At 38.6% G+C, this 17,735-nt stretch overlaps 1 protein-coding gene across 3 annotated transcripts in view; it reads right to left on the reverse strand.

Moving 5' to 3' along the window:
- The window catches only part of TRPC4 (transient receptor potential cation channel subfamily C member 4), a 132,990-nt gene that overhangs the window by 22,070 nt on the left and 93,185 nt on the right, over window positions 1-17,735 (reverse strand). For 2 of the 3 annotated variants that reach the window (XM_038142314.1, XM_038142323.1), the window contains exons 4-5: window positions 15,006-15,342; window positions 3,236-3,375 (exon numbers count right to left, since the gene is read on the reverse strand). In XM_038142314.1, the coding sequence (XP_037998242.1) occupies window positions 3,236-3,375; window positions 15,006-15,342 (477 nt within the window). Of the gene's footprint in view, window positions 1-3,235; window positions 3,376-15,005; window positions 15,343-17,735 lie in introns of those variants that run through there. The other variant, XM_038142333.1, reaches the window with a different exon arrangement.

Below are 17,735 nucleotides of genomic sequence, written 5' to 3' on the forward strand. Positions count from 1 at the left end.
AAATTCAATATCTGAACCATTTGTGAGAAAAAAAAGCTGAGTGATCACTGCTTTCCCATTAAAACCAAAGGCATGAACTCTCGATCTCTTGGAAGCACCACGAGAGACCAAACAGACATGTAGATCACTACCTGAATGTTTAATGGGCTGCTGGACCTCAGTCTAAGATGACCCCCTTGTTCCTGGTCACAAAGAGACAAGTTAAATAATATCCATTTCAGGAAAAGTATTTTAAATACTTTCCTGAAAAGTCATATGTCAATGTGAACTCTTCCAATTTTTAAATGTATGTACCAATCTTTGCATTCATTATGTGGAATTTCAAAGCAGCAGTAGGAAGGTGATGGCCTAGCAGAGAGCTTTAGAGTGGTAATTACACTGAGAAATAATGTCCATAATTTCTCAGGGGTGGAGAGGTGTTAATCTGCCTCTGTAAATGGACATTTAGTCTGTGAATCTGATAAAATACCAATCATAACAATCTTACAATGCAAACATGTAAGAATATGTTAGCTCCTGCAGAACTGGTGGCAGGAGAGATTTATAATCTGATTTACTCCTGGAAAAAGTAGACCTGACACAGTGATCATTAGCCCAGTAAATGTTGAGACAAATAATGTACTTTAGCTACTTTTCAGAGTTCTTGCCCTGAATAGGAATTTGCTTCCTGACTAGATCTTCATGTCAGTGGCTGAGGCACATTATCAGCAGATTGTATGTGATTTTTAGCAGAATTGGAAACAAGCAGCACTAGGTCCAGTGCTCAGGTTTAACAAGTACTTAAGAGAAAGCAAAAAGATTCTGCACACATGTTGGCACTGCACTTAACTTTACATATCAAAACAAAATAAATTATATTCAAGAAACATAAAAAGAACAATTTTTTCTTAGCACACCTAAAAACCCTCCATAAAAACAAATGTGTTGCTTAAAATCTTTCATCTTGTACTTAAAAAAAAATATGACAATGATTATGATATTTTTATGGAGGAAAGAGCATTTTCAATGGATATACTGGATAATTTAGGAAGACCTAACATGTTGATACAGAGACAATAAACCACAGGCCATTGAAAATTATAAGATGTCCTTATTTTATTTGAATACTGGCAATGAAACCGGTTACTTGTTATCTTAGCAGTTCTCTCATCCTGAAATTATATGCTTTGGTGAATTTTACAATACCCCATCAGCTACTCTCGATAATATCCATCTACTTAACTGCTGCATCAGTAAGTGCCTCAAATGGGCAATAAACACTATATTTCACTCTGGGAATATTTATCACACAGAAGAGTAGCATGGAGACACTCATAATTTTATTCAAGGGAGTTGGTTAAAATGTTTTTTTGGGTGGCTGAAACTGATCCATGGAAGATAGAATAAATCTAAGAACTGACCTTATATATATTTGGTTCAATAAAGACGGAAGAGCTGCAACTTAGAAAAACCTGACTCACAATCCTTAGAAAAAGAAAATTAAAGCTTCACATTAAAACACACTGGTTACATTTGGCATCCTCTCAATCTCATCTGGCATAGTGGCAAGGAACTCTGTTGTAGGCATTTGAAGGAATGTGGCAGGGTATTAAATCACGCTTATATTCCTCTGTTCAATACTTCATCATGTGTTTCAGTTGACTAGCACAGCTTTTGTAAGCACTGTATTCACTATGATTAAAATGTACACACTATTTTGGAGAGTAATGGATGCACATTATCCCAGATACTGTCACCTTGGAATCTAATTACTGTAACCAGAAGCCATTTCTGGAGATGAAAGGATTATAAAGTCTTCTAATCATTATTATTCTGAAGTGAATAGTTTGCCATCTCCAATGCTTTGGAAACATCTATTTTAAATGAACTGTGTGCTTTGTTACAAGGCAGAGAGAAATGACTATTTATTTTCTAGTCACTTTATTATAAGGCATCTTTGTGTGTAAAAAGGCATTTCATTAGCTTTTAAATGACAGTTCACCACTCTTTGGAGCACAATCCTCTTTCAGGCTCCAAATTTCTTCAAGTGAGGAGACTTCCAAAGGTTTGCAGCCAGAGATCCAGCATGTCAGAAACCTTTTGTCAAAGAAGGCTGATGTGTCAACACATGACCTGGGGGTCTTTGTTCATCCCTGCTCCTGACTGGCTGACACACGCACCTTTGTGACCAGACACAAGATGATATAAATTAGAGCTCCTAAGCTCCTCTATGCCTGTGGCAGGGCTGCAGCAAGAACAGCTGCTGTTTGAGGAGAGGAAGTCATCACTGGCTACTTGATGGCTCTCTCCTTGTCCTAGTCAAAAGCATCTTGGCAGAGGAAGGACTCTCCTTCCATGCACACACAGCAGTATAACACAACTATAAATTATTGCTGGCAGCAGGGAACTTGAAAAAGCTGAAGTACAATGCTGATCCCAGTGGCCCGTAAAAATGGGCTTATCTCTACTTGGATGTGGTAAGAACTGTATGAAAAATGCTAAAAAATGCTTTAATTTCCTTTCATATGTGGTTTCCTTGCACTTGAGATAATTTTTCACTCAAAATATCTCATTTTATGAGGAATTTCTATCATATTATGTATTCATGTGGAATACCTACAAAATGTCCACACAAGATGTTCTATGCCTTTGGAAAGAAGGGCTGTTCTTCTGGAAGATACTTAAAACAGTGGAAAAATATGACTTTTCACAAGTCCATGAAAAGAACATAAAAATGAACACACCCAGCCTCAAATGACCATTTTATCCCATTCAGTTTTACTTTTTCATGTTGCACTTATAATAAATTTTCAAAAGAAATTAAAATCTTGCTCTTTAGTTCCCCCCACCAATTTTGACTACATATTTGGGCAGTAGACCTGTCTGAAAGTTGTGTAAAATTGTCTTAGGGGCAATAACTTTTCACTTAAAAAAATCAAAGATTTACATAATATGCATGCATTATAAAATATTACAGGTCATTTTCATTTCTCAGGGATTTAACAGTAATTAACAGTTTAGGACAAAATAAGAAAAGATTGCACAGGCCAAGAAGAAAAAAGCATAAAAGCCAATATTTTGTTTGCTCTTATACTTGTCTAGTTTCCTGTCATTGCTGCAGAAGATTCACAGAGCACATCATACATCTCTTGAATTGCTCAGCCTCAGGACCTCCAAACACAGATGAAAGATTGAAGAAGCCTGATTTAATTTATCTTTAAAATGTTGCTGATTTTTTTTTTTTTTTACAGTTTACCTTTGAAAATGCAACGATTTTCAAGGAGATTGTTGCCAAGTACAAGGAGTTCATTACAAAATCCATGAGGTTCCACCAATCGTGAATGTAGTCCTGTAGTCCGCCATCCCACATCTGTTTAATTTCACCCCAGATGAAACCTGTAAATAGAATATAATTCATGAGGCATGAATATTAAGTTAAAAAAGCTGTGACTATTCTAGACACTTAACGCATGATAGATTGATTCTCCTTACATCTAGTGTAAAGGGAAGGTGGATAAGTGCTCTAATTTACACATCTAGAGAGGTAAAACTTCATCTTTTCACTATTTCCAAAATTAATTTGTCACACAAAACCCCCACAAAAAAAATCTGCATCTACAAGGACAGTTTCTTTGGTTTTCTTCACATTGTATCCTTAAAAAGTATAAAAAGGGTCTTAAAATAAGTTACCAGTGTCAACTCAGTCCTTGGCAACTGATGAAATGTATTTCAGACTGGAAAATTTATGACTGCAGGTCAATCCAACACAATTTATTTTGATTGGAATCCACACAATAAGGAAGAGAATTTCTATTGTTATTGTCAATGCTGAGCTAAAGTCTCCCTTTTCCATATGAAAGAGTAGTGTCTCCAGAAGGCAGCCTTTTGTTGACACCTTCCTTTGGGACATGAAGGAATTGAAACCGTTTTCAGGTGCGCAGAGCACACCTTGCGCTAGACACAGTGAAACAGAAATACTCAATCCAAGTGGAAAATCTTGCAAGTTGTCTGACATGAACTTGGTTTAACAGCTTCAGAGATAACTGTGTGGAGACTCTTTAATGCTATAAACATTAAAACCACTCTGAAGAAGATACTCCACATTACTGTATAATATGTTAATAAGACAACACAGTACATTTAGATGCACATTTCACGTTATTATCTACAGAGATTTTTTGATAAAAATATCATTACAACTTTTTATTTTTCACACTTAATTATTTTCTTGTAGGAATTTCTTATTTTGTGCTCATCAGAGGGGGAGAAATAACACCCAATCTCTCACATATTGGTGTTGAGATACAGTAAATTCAACATGTCTTTTTTTTCTCCTGCTCTTTTAGAAAATGATAAACAGATTTTGTGCAGGGGCCTATAGAGTTCTGCATTTCCTTACTATGAGCTTTATTCTCCTTAAACCATAACATTTTGTCACAGTGGGTCTTCTGGCTGACTGGATGGAAAACTTGTGATTCTTTTCAAACATGAAGTGTTTGAAGTGATGTATGAAGTGATCTCTCGCCTACTCTTGTTTGTGCCAGACAGCTTTTTGAGTTATTACAATTTAATTTTTTAGTGTACTGGCTTCATTTTTCTGTCTCCTGATTGCTTTCAAAAGGAAAAGTCCCCTTCCTCACTAACTTCACCCTCAAACCTCAGACACATGGTCCCATCTTGTTTCTGTGTCATCACAAATAATCACAAGCCTCAGGAGTATCTGAATCATCTGATTGATCCAGCAATTTTTATTTTCACAGGATTAATTTTCAGCCATGCCACCATCACCATTTCATCATTCTGCAGACCTCGGGCAACACACTCTGAGGAAGGACCTCTCTGGGAACATGTAGACAGGAAAGTGGAATAGGCTCATTTTACTGCCTACAACAGCCTAGACAGGCTGACTGCAACTCTATCTGCAGTGTATCAGATAAAATGAACTCAGAAAATATATAGCACTGTTTCAGAGCGAACACTTATTTTAAAGATGCAATCAATTGCGCTGCATAACAGTGAGAGAACAGCTGGACATGATTGTGCGGCAGGGTCAATATCCTCTAACAGCACACCCTGCCACACTACTGTTAGCTGCCCAATTGCCATCACAAAGGCAACACACCTTCACAAGGCTACTGGGGCAGGCTCCTACATGCCTGCCCATTTCAGTCACTGAAATGACTTAATCACTTACTCTTCAAAGACCTGGTCACTCGTGACAGGCAGTACGGAACACGGTGACAGATCTGCCTCCCCCTTCTCTCCACAGTCCTCTCCAACCTTTATCACACAGTCCATGAACTTGCAAATGTCCCTGCTTGCTCTTTCACTGCCTTTTGGGCATAACTTGTTAAGACCTACCATCATTAGGTCATAAAAGCAGCTGCTTTGTGTGCTGCTATATCCCCCTCCCATTACTGACACTGCTCTGAATCACTGCTGCTCCACCTGCATTATAGCACATAAAAATCACCACTGCAGGAGAAGACCTGGCTCCAGGCTCCAAGCCAAAGTCTGTGTAATACAGATATGGCCTCTAAGTCTCAGTGTCACAGAACAGTGCCTTGCCCTTTTTCATTTGAGGAATTTTCACTTAAAAGTCACAGGATCTTGACATTGGCAAGACTGCCATGGCACAGGAAGCAAACAGCTGCATTGTCAGAAGATCCCCAAATAAAAAGGCTTTGCAGAAATCAATACACACATTCATAGAATGAAATAAACTTTTTTGTGACTCATCAGAGTTAAGGATTGTCTTTAAAATACGCTTTGAAAAGACAGCAGTAATAGGTTGGGATGCAAAATAAGATGAATGCTTTAACAAGAGGCTTTGGGTTAATTGATGTCTTATGCCAAGATATTCCATGGTTCACAACCAGCCAAAGATGAACTGACACAGGCTGCAGCAGGGCTGTAAGACTGTTCTCTGTAAGACTGTTCCTCAGTATTGTATGCTTTGATGGTACTGCCTAAAATATAATGGGATTATGTACAGATTGAAAAAGAAATGCTGACTAATGCTGCTGCACTTGATCTATTTTGTGACTGAAAAGCCAGACTGTTTTTCCAAGCACTTCCTGGGCTTCAGAAAATTAAATGTAATTTTAAAGTTGACATTAACAGAGAAATACTGATCTATTATAAAATAGTGAAAAGAGTACATGGCTGTTGTAAATTTGATCATTTTGAATTAGAAACACAATTAATCCAAGCTACCAGCAATTTGGAAGTCATTTGGCAGTTGAAAGTTCTGAGTATACTTTGACATTGTAAAGGTAATAGTTCTAATTATTTTTGTGGCCCAAGAAAACTTTTATGTTCAAGCTGATGCATGTTCTTTTTACACAAATAGTAATAGAAAACTGTAAATCCCATATTTTTACTGGCTGTAAGAGAATTGTGATAAGTTTGCTCTTCCTGCCAGCCAAAGCATCTAAGTACAAACTCAATATATAAGTACAGTTACTGAGATACTACGTGACTCCAGAGAACTTGAAGCTACACTGATGGACAGATGGATTCTATGTTTGTGAAAGACACACAGCCCACATATGCACAGAAGAGCTGCCCACACATGTATTTTTGAAAGCTAATCTTGGTACCAAGTCCTAAAGTTGATTGCCCAAATTCACAATTCCAGGGCAACCTCACTATGACAGCCGTGATCAGAGTCTTTGCAGCTACCAGGTCTCCACGGATAAGGATTCTTAGCAGGGCTCATCTGGAGCAATAAGTGCTGGAAGAACTGGACTCTAGAGTTCTCTAAATCCTCTGAAGTGTGCCTGAAGGGCTACCCTAGAACAGTGTACTCTGAAATCCCAGAGCCTTTACGCAAGGCTGGAGATGTCTCTAAGGCCTGGTGAGCTTACATGATGAAAGTATTCTGAACAACAAACCTCAGGGATTCCCAGTTGTGCTGTTTAGGTTTAATTTACAGCAGCCAGAGGCCTTGAAATCTTTTTGTAGATCAGAACTGTATCTTTTTACAAGAAGGAGGTGTCTGGGGGAAGAAGTCAGACCACCCTTACCTCCACAGGCTTTCACACAACATGCCAATTTTCTTCAGTTACATTCATTGGGAGAATCAGGAAAAGACTTGGAAAAATCTATGGTTTTTTGGTTTTGTTTTTTTTTGTTGTTTGTTTGTTTGTTTGTTTGTTTTAAGAAAAATACATCCAGAGATCAGAGCAGAATTATCTGTGTCACCTTGTACACTTTTTTACTTGGAAGATAGCTGGATAGTACCTGATTTTATTATGAAACGAGGCTTATGGGCATTTCCAAACACAACCTGACATGATAGAAGAGAAGATATGCAGTGACAAGACTGTCTAATAGAGGCATTGCTACAGGTAGGAAAGAGATGGAGAGTCCAGACACTGCCTGATTATTGATGTGCCAAAGCAGCAACATTACTGCAAACTGACAGAGCTCATGTCAGAGCTACACCTTCAGCAGCAAGAAAGCTGACATCTCAACAAAACAGAGGGGACACTGCCAGCCTGCAAACAGGTACTGTGGAAGAACTGCTAAAAGGAACCAGCTAAAGACAAGGAGCAGATCTAAAAGCAAGAGGCTTTTAGGCAGTCAGGTTGGGGACAAGTTGTTTGCCCAAAGCCCTCTTTTAGCTCCCTGGGAGGAAACAAGAATCTCCAAGGCAATAATCTTGTAATCTGCAGGTGGGTCAGTCTTCCCATCAGCTGAAAAGGAAGCTATGGAGGATCAGGCTTAATTAAAACAGATGTCTAACTTTCAGATGCCTGCATTTAACTGAAATAATTCCACTCAGAGTAGATTTCACTACTTTAGCTGGATATTCTTTGCTATATTCTGTCTCTTTGCTCCAACTGCGTCTTTCCCATCTCTTCACACCAGCCAGATTTAACACCTGCCTCTTAGATCCTCACCTATCCATTCCATGCTGTTATCATTTATTGCCACTTGCAAGGAAATTATAAACGTTATGTATCTCTTCCACCTCATTAATCAAGGATTTTAATTAAAAAGTTGAGGGTAAGACTTTCAAATACTTGCTGCATTGTTTATACCCACATATAGCAGCACTAAAAGAGAAATAACAGCATGGATATTTTGAAACAGCCTGAGATGACAGAGAAAAAGTTTATAAATGCCTATGGTTTTAATGGGATGAGATAGATAAATTGAGGTCAGGAATCCCACAGACCACACAGGGCCCTGGGAATGACAGACACCATGGAGAGGTTTTGTAATGCATTGTGAATTATTATACATGCAAGCTGATCAATTGCAACCATTTGACTGAAGTCCAGTTTGCCTGAAGCAAAAAAGGAACTAAAATTCATCAGATAAAATGAATTCGGAGAAATGAAATGAATTTGTGAGCTAAACATTTTTTTTTTGCAGCAAAATTTTCTGAACATTAATGAAAAAAGTTATTTCTTCTGAAATAAACCCCATATATCATAAGTTTTATTCAAAGCAACAAAATTAAAATACGTCTTAGAAAAACAAAAATCACTGAAATAAAAATGTTCTTGGAAAAAATAACATCCTTCATTAAAGTTCTCCTAGCACTTTTATAAAATCCTTAAGAATTTAGTAAGAGATATCACCTACTGCATATGATTAATGTGTAGATGCATCAATAAATTTACACTGATAAGATTAGCTTTTATTTTAGATATTTATCTATAGATTTCGATTTTGAAGCTGTATTTCCAGTCTTGAAATCTTTGGATATTAGATTCTGAAATGTCTTTTCCAAAAAGTGGACCTGGTTTTCTTTTCATAAATTAAGACTGATGGCAAACCTTGCTACTTTGAGCAGGGCAGCAGCTCAATACTGTTACAGAAATTCTGTTCCTTTGAATAAAGCCTTGGGTTAAGTATGTTTTAGTGCTGGCAGACAACTTCTGGTTAGAAAACATTTTGCTTCTATCCTGTTTGATCCTTTATAGCTACCTAGAGCTGCAATTTTACTCTTAAGGAACATATCTCTTAGTCCCATGCAGAAGAAACAAACAACAAAGAAATAACTTCCCTCTGAAATCCATTCAGAGGTGTTTTAGATTCTAAGAAAAAAACTTAGACACAGCCTGTCTAAATTCCTATTTTGTACTGAAACTTGAGCAACTGCGAAAAAAAAAAATCCAGCAACTGTGGAAATTCACAAAGATTTATGCCATCTCTACAACACTGTCTTTTGTGGTTTATAATTATAATTGTGGTTAAACTCTCACTGTGAACAATAACATAGAAATTTGTCATAGAGCAACATGAAAGACAATATCCTGAACTATGTTTGGGCTCAAAAAGTTTTGTGGATCCCTTACTAACTTTGGCCTTACCTTTCCCACAAAAGGTTGGTTGCTCTGTGCTATTTTTGTTCCTTACCATTAAGTGATGGGAAGCAAGAGGTTCCTCGGGGTCAATCTTTGCATGCCAAGATCAACAACTGCCTTTCAGCATGTTTCTTGGAGAACATATTTTTGCTGTGAAACCATTTAACTGACAAAATCAACTTTGCTCTGCTATGTGATGTAGAGTTTTTGATAGAGACAAGAAGTGAGACAGGCTGCTAATGATTTAAAGCCCAGTGAAGCAAAGGAAAGTCCTCCCAGGGAATTCAGAGAGTATTGGTGAGGATTGATAAACTCTTCTGTTTTACACCTGGGCTGATGAACTGATCTCTGCTGAAGGTACATGAAGGTAACAAGAGGCATCCTGGCATACTTCAGGGGCTTCCACTCTCTGGCGCATATTTTATTAATAGAGTAACACTATTTCAAGAGAACATGGGCAAAATCAAACACGCACCTCTGGCTTTCCCATGGGTAAATGCTTGCTTGTGAGGGGAACAACTGTGCAGTGTCTGGGTCCTGTGTCAGGTCAGGTGAAAAAGTGGGAATGAGATGTCCAGAGGCACCATTAAAAGTACTTCCCAAGGAAAAAGTTAGAGCATGGTACTAATACTGCCAAGGTTGTTAAGTTTGATCCCTGTATGGGCCATTCACTTAGGAGATGGTCCTTGTGGGTCCCTTCCAACTCAGAATGTTCTGTGATTCTGTATTGCTCTTGTCATCCACTGATGAAATTGCTGGTTCCAAAGAGCTGGAGCCATTGGAAGGACTAGTGATGGTTGCATGTTATGGCATGAGATATTGCTAATGGTATCGGGAAAAAAGTTTACCAGTTGCTAGACACAGGCACTGTGAGAGAGACATTGTGAAATATTCATCCTTGGGGAAATGAAAGATCTGACTGTATAGGAACCTGAACAACGTGACCTGTCTTTGCAGTTAGCCTGTGTTTAGCAGTAGTTTGGATTTAATGGCCTTTTGTGGTCATTATGTACATTATCCTTCCTTAAAAAAAGTTGTGTTCCTGCTTTGTCTGGGGTTGTTTTTCTCCTCTGTGCTATATATGTCACTACTGGTTATGTACTGTTTCATCTTGCCAGCCATATTACCCTCTATATCTGCCCCCTGAAACATGTCAGTTCATACTAAATGTTTAATTTTTTACACAACACTTTCTTGACCTAATTTAGAAGATGATGCACACTGTACTTGGCCCCTCCTCTATGATCAGTTAATGTGAAGTGTCTTGCTGTGCCATCAGTTTGGATGTACATTGTGCTAAGGACTGACACAAGACTGTAAATTCCCATACATCCCACCAGCAGTTTGCTAACCACAAATGTTTGCAATTTTGCACAGTTCCCAAACATCCACATTCTCTATAGATTCGTGTACTCCAATAGTATAAACCATTCTGACAGAAAGGATAGGGAACATGTTGTTCAAGAGATACAATAAGGCTATATTCCTGCTCCAGGCAGGCTTTTCAACAATCCAATTAAAATGAACATTTAAATATGACCATAAAAGAGCAAAAAAGTCATCCAAAGAAATTTCCTAAAAAATGTCCTTTGCCACAGTCACCCTGAAAAACTGGCAGGGAGCTTTTTAACCACAAATACTGAACACTAAACTTTTCTGGTTGATTCCTTTCTCCTCTGAATTTTGTAGCATTTGCTGGTGAAGTAGGGTCTTGTTGGATTTCCCCTCTGAATCACTGCAAACATGCTCAGAGGACATAGCAACTAGGTGGGGGATATGAGGATAGAAAAAGCTGTTCTTCCTTGTTTTTTTCCCAAGATGATACTCTTGATTTTCCTGTTTATTTTTCCAATGGTGATGGATTCTCAAGTATAGCAAATAGGCCTATGTTTCTGTAGTGTGAAGCAGCAGCCAATAATAAGATGAAAATTAATTTTCCTTATGAGCCAAAGCTTGTTTCTTTTTTTTTTCTTTTTTTTTAAGTGCAAGGACAGGAGATTCTGACTCCTCTTACTGAGAAATTTTTCCACAACTACTTCTTAAGGTTATGACAGCCTTGTAACAATGACTTACTATTCCATGGATAATCACCACATACTGGAGCACCACTTGTGTAATCATCTAATCATGTAAAAGACAAAAAATAACGTAGAAGTTTCCTCAAGAGACTTTTAAAATGGAAAGTCGATAGTCTCCATGGAAATGTCTCCAACACAAGTTTTCCTTCACCCTCCTACTCTAGTGACACTTTTAATTATGTGCTAATTATGCACATTCAGCCTTCTATTACAGAGTAGTTGGCAAATGCTAATGACTATTTGCTCACTAGAGAGCTTAGGTTACTATGGACAGTCTTGAAACTTCTTATATTGCATGAAATATTTGTGTCCTGAAGTTCATGTCAACAAGAAACCTGCAACAGTGAGCTCTTCCTCCTCTCCGAATATTAAGAGAGATTGCATTAAAATGCAAACTACAACTAGAGCTATTTGAACTAAGAAAAACAAAAAAGCTTCTATTGTTTAAAATATTAATAGTTTTGACACGTAGTTGCTGCTTCAGGATATCTTTTCCCAAGGAAGTACTTACTTGGTTGCAGGTTTCAGACGAGAGCTATAACCCTAGAGTCACACTAGTTTTGACTTAAATAACAAAATTTTTTTTCTTTACATCCAGAAAATGCAGAAGTATCTCTGTGTACCTCAGATATACTCTCCCTTGAAGAGTGCTTTATTTACTCTTTTTAAGGCTACTGCAAAATTTTATAGTTTAAAGAGATGAGACAACAAACTAAATTGCAGCCTGGAAACAAACCTTATCTTATTGATAAGGACTTAAGAAAAACATTAAGTTTATTAAAAGATGACTAGACTACAGTTTGTATGTATGTGAAAAGAGAAGGGTTTGGCTGAGATTCATTCCTTTAGAAAAACAACCACCACCACTGAAAAAACCAACCCAACAAAAATCTTATCCAAACAAAATGAACAAAAAAAATCCCCTCAACAAAAAGCAACCAAACAGAAAAACATGACATGAAAAAGACCTAAATATACAAAAAAAGTTGAAATAGGCATGTTAATCACATGCCGTGAGCTGTGAAGGAGATGTGTATCTCCTTCAGTGGTACAGGGAAATCAAGTACCAAATGAATTGCATTAAATTATGATGGGTGAATCTGAGGCCTCATCATGTGGCTGGGCTAAGGCACTACAGCAACCAAAACCTGAAAGCTGAACGCAGAAAATGTGAAACTGGAACAGGAAACTGCTAGTTAGGAAATACTAGAGATCAGTGTGCAAAATACATCATTTTGGATGCAAAAGATTTTGCAAGGCACAGCTTTTCTGAACAGCACAGTCTAGACTACAAGCTATTTAATCAATGGAGTCAAATTATTGATCTTCATCCATGCTCATGAACTATTGTTTATGGAAGTGGCTCCGTTGACTTGATCTGTACTGCTTGCAGATGAAGGGTCTATTCAGCACAGGCACAATCCAGCCATATGAGTCTATGCTGAAAATTTTAATGTTGCTTTTAGAAGCGATAGTCATCTTAAACACCATAATTCTCAGGGTTAATGGCTTCTTCAAACAAGTGCTTTGGGATGCTGAGTTACTTAAGCATCTTCCTAAGTAAACAACTATGTCAGAGGTTGAGGGCATTAGAAGTTCTTCTTCTTCCCACTGAGTGTTTTCTGGAGAGGGGCTAGTCAGTAAAATTTTTTAATAGCCTTTACTACAGAAACTAGCTTTTGCCCCTCTAAAATTGTGCCTCTTTCTTTCAGCTCTATTAAAAGACAGTTTAATGACAAAATCCACTTTGGCGTGTCAAGGTCTATGTGTCTGCTGTGCATTTGCTCTTATTGTCCTTTAGCCTCAGAATACTGTAAAAGCTGAATAGATACTGACCACCTGCTACTTTGGAAGGCCAGAGAGAAAAAAACCTAATATCTCCTCTGGGCATGGCACAGCACAGAAGAGCCTCCTGCTGCTCCTCAGCATTGTAGCATTTATTTCTAAGGAGGTAATGTATAAAGTTAATAGGTTTTATATTAGTTTCTGATTTCTTGATTGTAAAAAAGTGGGAAAATTAACTGGAAGAAATTTTTCTTTTAATATTTAATTGTGAATCTTGCTTACAGAAATTAGTCTGACTTCTGTAAGAAGTACCAGTCTAGACAACCCCCCAGACTGAATAATTTCTTTGCAATAATCTTAGATTTTGGCTTTTTAAAAGTGTATTAAAAATATTTACCCAGCCAAGGAAAACACACCTCACAGTGAAGGCTGGTGGTGAGCACTGCTGTGCTACCATGGGGGAAATCCCAAAAAGCAGTTCACCTGTGGAAGGCAGATCCTCCTGACAGGTGCCTGACAAGTAAGTGAAAAACCCTTGTTTTTCTAAGTGTGCATGTCTGCATACTGCTTCCCACAGTGCTCTACCAAGGTACATACAGAGGAAAAGCCACTGAATGATTGTTCTCCAGAATATCAGGCACAGCCAACTAGTGTATTCCAAATTCAACACTGTATAGTAAATTATATAGGGTCAGTGGAGCCAAAAGCCTTCCTTGACAGTTACATCGCTCTAAAGAAACCCAGATGTTTGGGAAAAATGGAAGATACACAGTATCTTAATGAGAAGCTCTGGGAGAAGTAATGGTATCAAAATCCCACCAAAATTTCAGAAATTTTTGTGCAGGTACCTGTCTATGTGATGACAATTTTAATGAATATATCAAACCTAAATTCTTGCAGTCAAGACTACTGTGTCCCTCCTTCTATAATTTTATTCTAGACAAATATATTTGCCCTGACCTGGTCCAACTTGTGTTGATTCTTAAAAAGGGGAGAGACCACAGCACATTGAGAAAAATGACTATCAAGCAGGGTAGACAGGCAAAGTTAGGGAGCACCTAGGATAATACTAGGATCACAGGAAGGATCATGTTTAAGGATGACATGGCCCACACAAAGTAGGCTTTCAATAATCCCAGCCCAAAATTTTTTATTTTAACTATGAGGATAGAGGGGTAAGGGGTTTTTTCTATTTAAAAAATGCTACAGCATTTTCCTATTCTTTCTGATATAGGATATTTGGTTTGAATTGAGTGACAAGTTCTTGCACCGAAAAAATATGCAGTGCACATATTTTAATGAAAATACTCACTTGAAAATGCTGATCAGCACTATTTGCAATATGTGCATCTGCCATTTAGAAAGAAGCATACTATAGGTAACTAAGTTTAGTAATAACACGACAGAAATTATATTATACCTCATTTCCCGACATGAAAAATAATTCTTGTAGCAAAGGGATTCTTTTTAAAAGCAGATAAGCAAATTAAAAAAATAGACACAAGAACCAGGACAATTTCTGGTCAGGAGAAATTAGATATTGAAAAGAAAAACAATACATATGTTTCAGGACACTGCATAATCATAGGAAGGAATCCTTAATATCTTTTGTTTTTCCTCACTGTAATCAATCAGATGGTGACACTCTGGATTTCAAACTCTACTGTTTGTCTACATTGTCAACTACTCTTGCTAAGCTCCGGAGGAGCTGGACCATCTGCCTGCTCTGGTAGGTCAATAATTCATGACAGAACTCTGCTGTATCCTGCCTCGGGAATGCCTGGCAAAACCACAGTGCTCAAAATACTTTTCACTGTATTTTCTTTAGTAATACATTTACCCAGGACCCACGGTAAAATCATCCACTCGACGATGGTTGGAGGCGGTCCCTGCATGCTGAGGTCTGACCTGTCGATGTGCTGAGAGGCAAGCAACAGCAGGAACAGAAAAGTCAAGTACGATGCAGTATGGCAGATAAATTTGATAAATGGCTTTCTGATGAACAGCCCCAATGGGCTTTTGGGAGCTATCAGGTAGCACACAGAGAAGACTGGGAAAAGGAGTCCTATCACAACACATGTCAACATCTTCACTGCCCAGTGTCGCCTCCGCCATCCGGGGAACTCGTCGTACCAGCGGGATGCGAGCAGCTGCTGGCAGTTGGGCTGAGCAACAAACTACAGAGAGAAGAAAGGAAGAGAGTTAGTTTCTTGCTACCTCTGTGAAGTTTTTTCATTCTGTGTATCTTTAGTAGATAGAGATTTAAAAAATTAAAATAAATCCAGAGCCTGTGCAAGCCCACTCATACTGATCGTACCAGTAAGACAGGGCTGGTTCAGCCTGCCTTTTCTTCAATGCCAAAAGTATAGTGCACAGAAACAAACAATTAATTTTCACAATAAAGCTTCGCTTCTGCATTGGTTGAGTACACAAGGAGACAACAGACAGCTAAACACATGGACTTTAAAATCTGACTTGAAGCTGACAAGCAAGCTCACAGATACTTCTTATTTAATCAGCAACTTCTGTGGAGAATTCACAGAACATGAGGTAGAAACCAAGGAGCACAACTGAGGTCTGCAAGCAATGAAACTGAATTCCACAGCCATGAACAAACTGTTTGCAGTATGTTCTCTGCTAATTCTCTAAAAATCAGCTTTACATGCTTTAATACTGACGAAACTCTTACAGATGCATTACAAAATGCTTCTACAATGTAAGCACTAAGCACTAGCATTCCCCAGTGTTTCACTAACCCTTGTCAGGATACACACCTATCCTGTGCAATATTTCATGGACTATCTGTCACCATGATGAGATTTTATGTATTGGAATATGATCCTCAAAGCTGAATTTCACCAAAACACCCCAAAACAAAGTAAACATTTAGTATTTTTCAGATAGCTTTTCTAATAAGTATATATCAAGGTTTTATGTCATACTTTTCTTTGATCACTAGTCCCTATTTCCCCATTTTTTTTTTATAAGGGTGACAGAGTAGCAGCGCACAGGAGTTGATATAAAAGGCATAGAATAGGAGCAACATATGTATCAGAGGGCCAGAGTTGCACTTGAAAAAAACAAAGGAAAGAAAATAAGCATTTTCCTCCTGTTACTCTGGTGGTTTGATGCTGGCTGGATGCCTGGTGCCCAGCAAAGCTGCCCTATCACTCCACTCCACTCCTCAGCTGGGGATGAAAAAGAGAGAAGATAAAAGGGTCAAGGGTCAAGATAAGGATAGGGAGAGATGATTCAACAATTACCATCATGGGCAAAATAGACTCAACGTGGGGCAATTATTTTTTATCAATCAAACCAGAGTAAAATAATCAGAAATAAAATCAAATCTTAAAACCATCTTTCTCTCACCCCTTCCTTTTTCCTAGGCTCACATTCACTCCTGAATTCTCTGTCTCTAACCCCACATGGCACAGGAAGATGGGAATGAGGGCTGTGGTCAGTTCCTCACATTGTCTCTGCCACTCCTTTCTCCTCAGGGGGAGGACTTCTAGTACTCTTCCCCTACTCCACTGTGGGGTTCCTCCCATGGGAGATGGTTCTCCACAACTTTCCACAACATGACTCCTTCCCACAGGCTGCTGTTCTTCATGAGCTGCTGTAGCTTGCGTCTCTTCACGGGGTGCAGTTTCTCAGGAGCAGACTGCTCCAGCATGGGTCCTCCATGGAGTCATAAGTCCTGCCAGCAAACCCACTCCAGCTTGGACTCCTCTCTCCACAGGACCACAGGTCTTGCCAGGAGCTTGGTCCAGTGCAGGGTTCCCACTGGGTCACAGTCCTTCATGCATCCACATGTTCCAGTGTGGAATTACCCAGGAGTGCAGGTGGATCTCTGCTCCACCATGGACCTCCACGGGCAGCCTACCATACCATGGTCTTCCTTACCAGCTGCAGAGGAGTCTCTGTTCTGGTGCCTGGAACACCTCCTCCCCTTCCTTCTCTTTTGACCTAGGTGCAGAGTTGTGTTGCTCACACATTTTGACTCTCTTGTACCCTGTCTGAAATTGTTCTTGTGCGCTAACTTCTTTCCTCTTGTTAAATCTGCTATCCCAGAGGCACTCCCATTGCCAGTGATGGGCTCAACTTTGACCAGAAGCGTGTCCATCTTGGAATATCTGGCACAGAACATGGGAGAAAGGGTGGAATCTGCTGGCATCACTCAAGCAGCCCAGCTATCAAAATCTTGCCATGCAAACCCAATACACTTACACATGTATGAATCTGTTACATACATAGAGTGGATTAAACTGTTAGCTGAATATCTAGTAAAGCTATGCAGAAACTTTTTTCTCTTATTACAAAACTGTATTTTTTCACGAAATAATTTCAGATTTGAATTCAAATCAAATGCACCTATTTTGGGATCTTACATTATTTTGATAATACTTATAACCACAGGAGCCAAGTTCTTTTGGGGATGAAAAACAGGTAACTTCTCAAACTGTTTGAAAAATCACTGGGATTACTACTGGAAAAAAATGCTCTTTAGACTGGATTGAAATGAGAATCAGCACGCATCTTTCTATATATGTCTGGATCTTGTCAGAATTGA

Source organism: Motacilla alba, chromosome 1, assembly GCF_015832195.1.
Source record: "Motacilla alba alba isolate MOTALB_02 chromosome 1, Motacilla_alba_V1.0_pri, whole genome shotgun sequence".
In the NCBI taxonomy this organism is placed as follows: domain Eukaryota; kingdom Metazoa; phylum Chordata; class Aves; order Passeriformes; family Motacillidae; genus Motacilla; species Motacilla alba.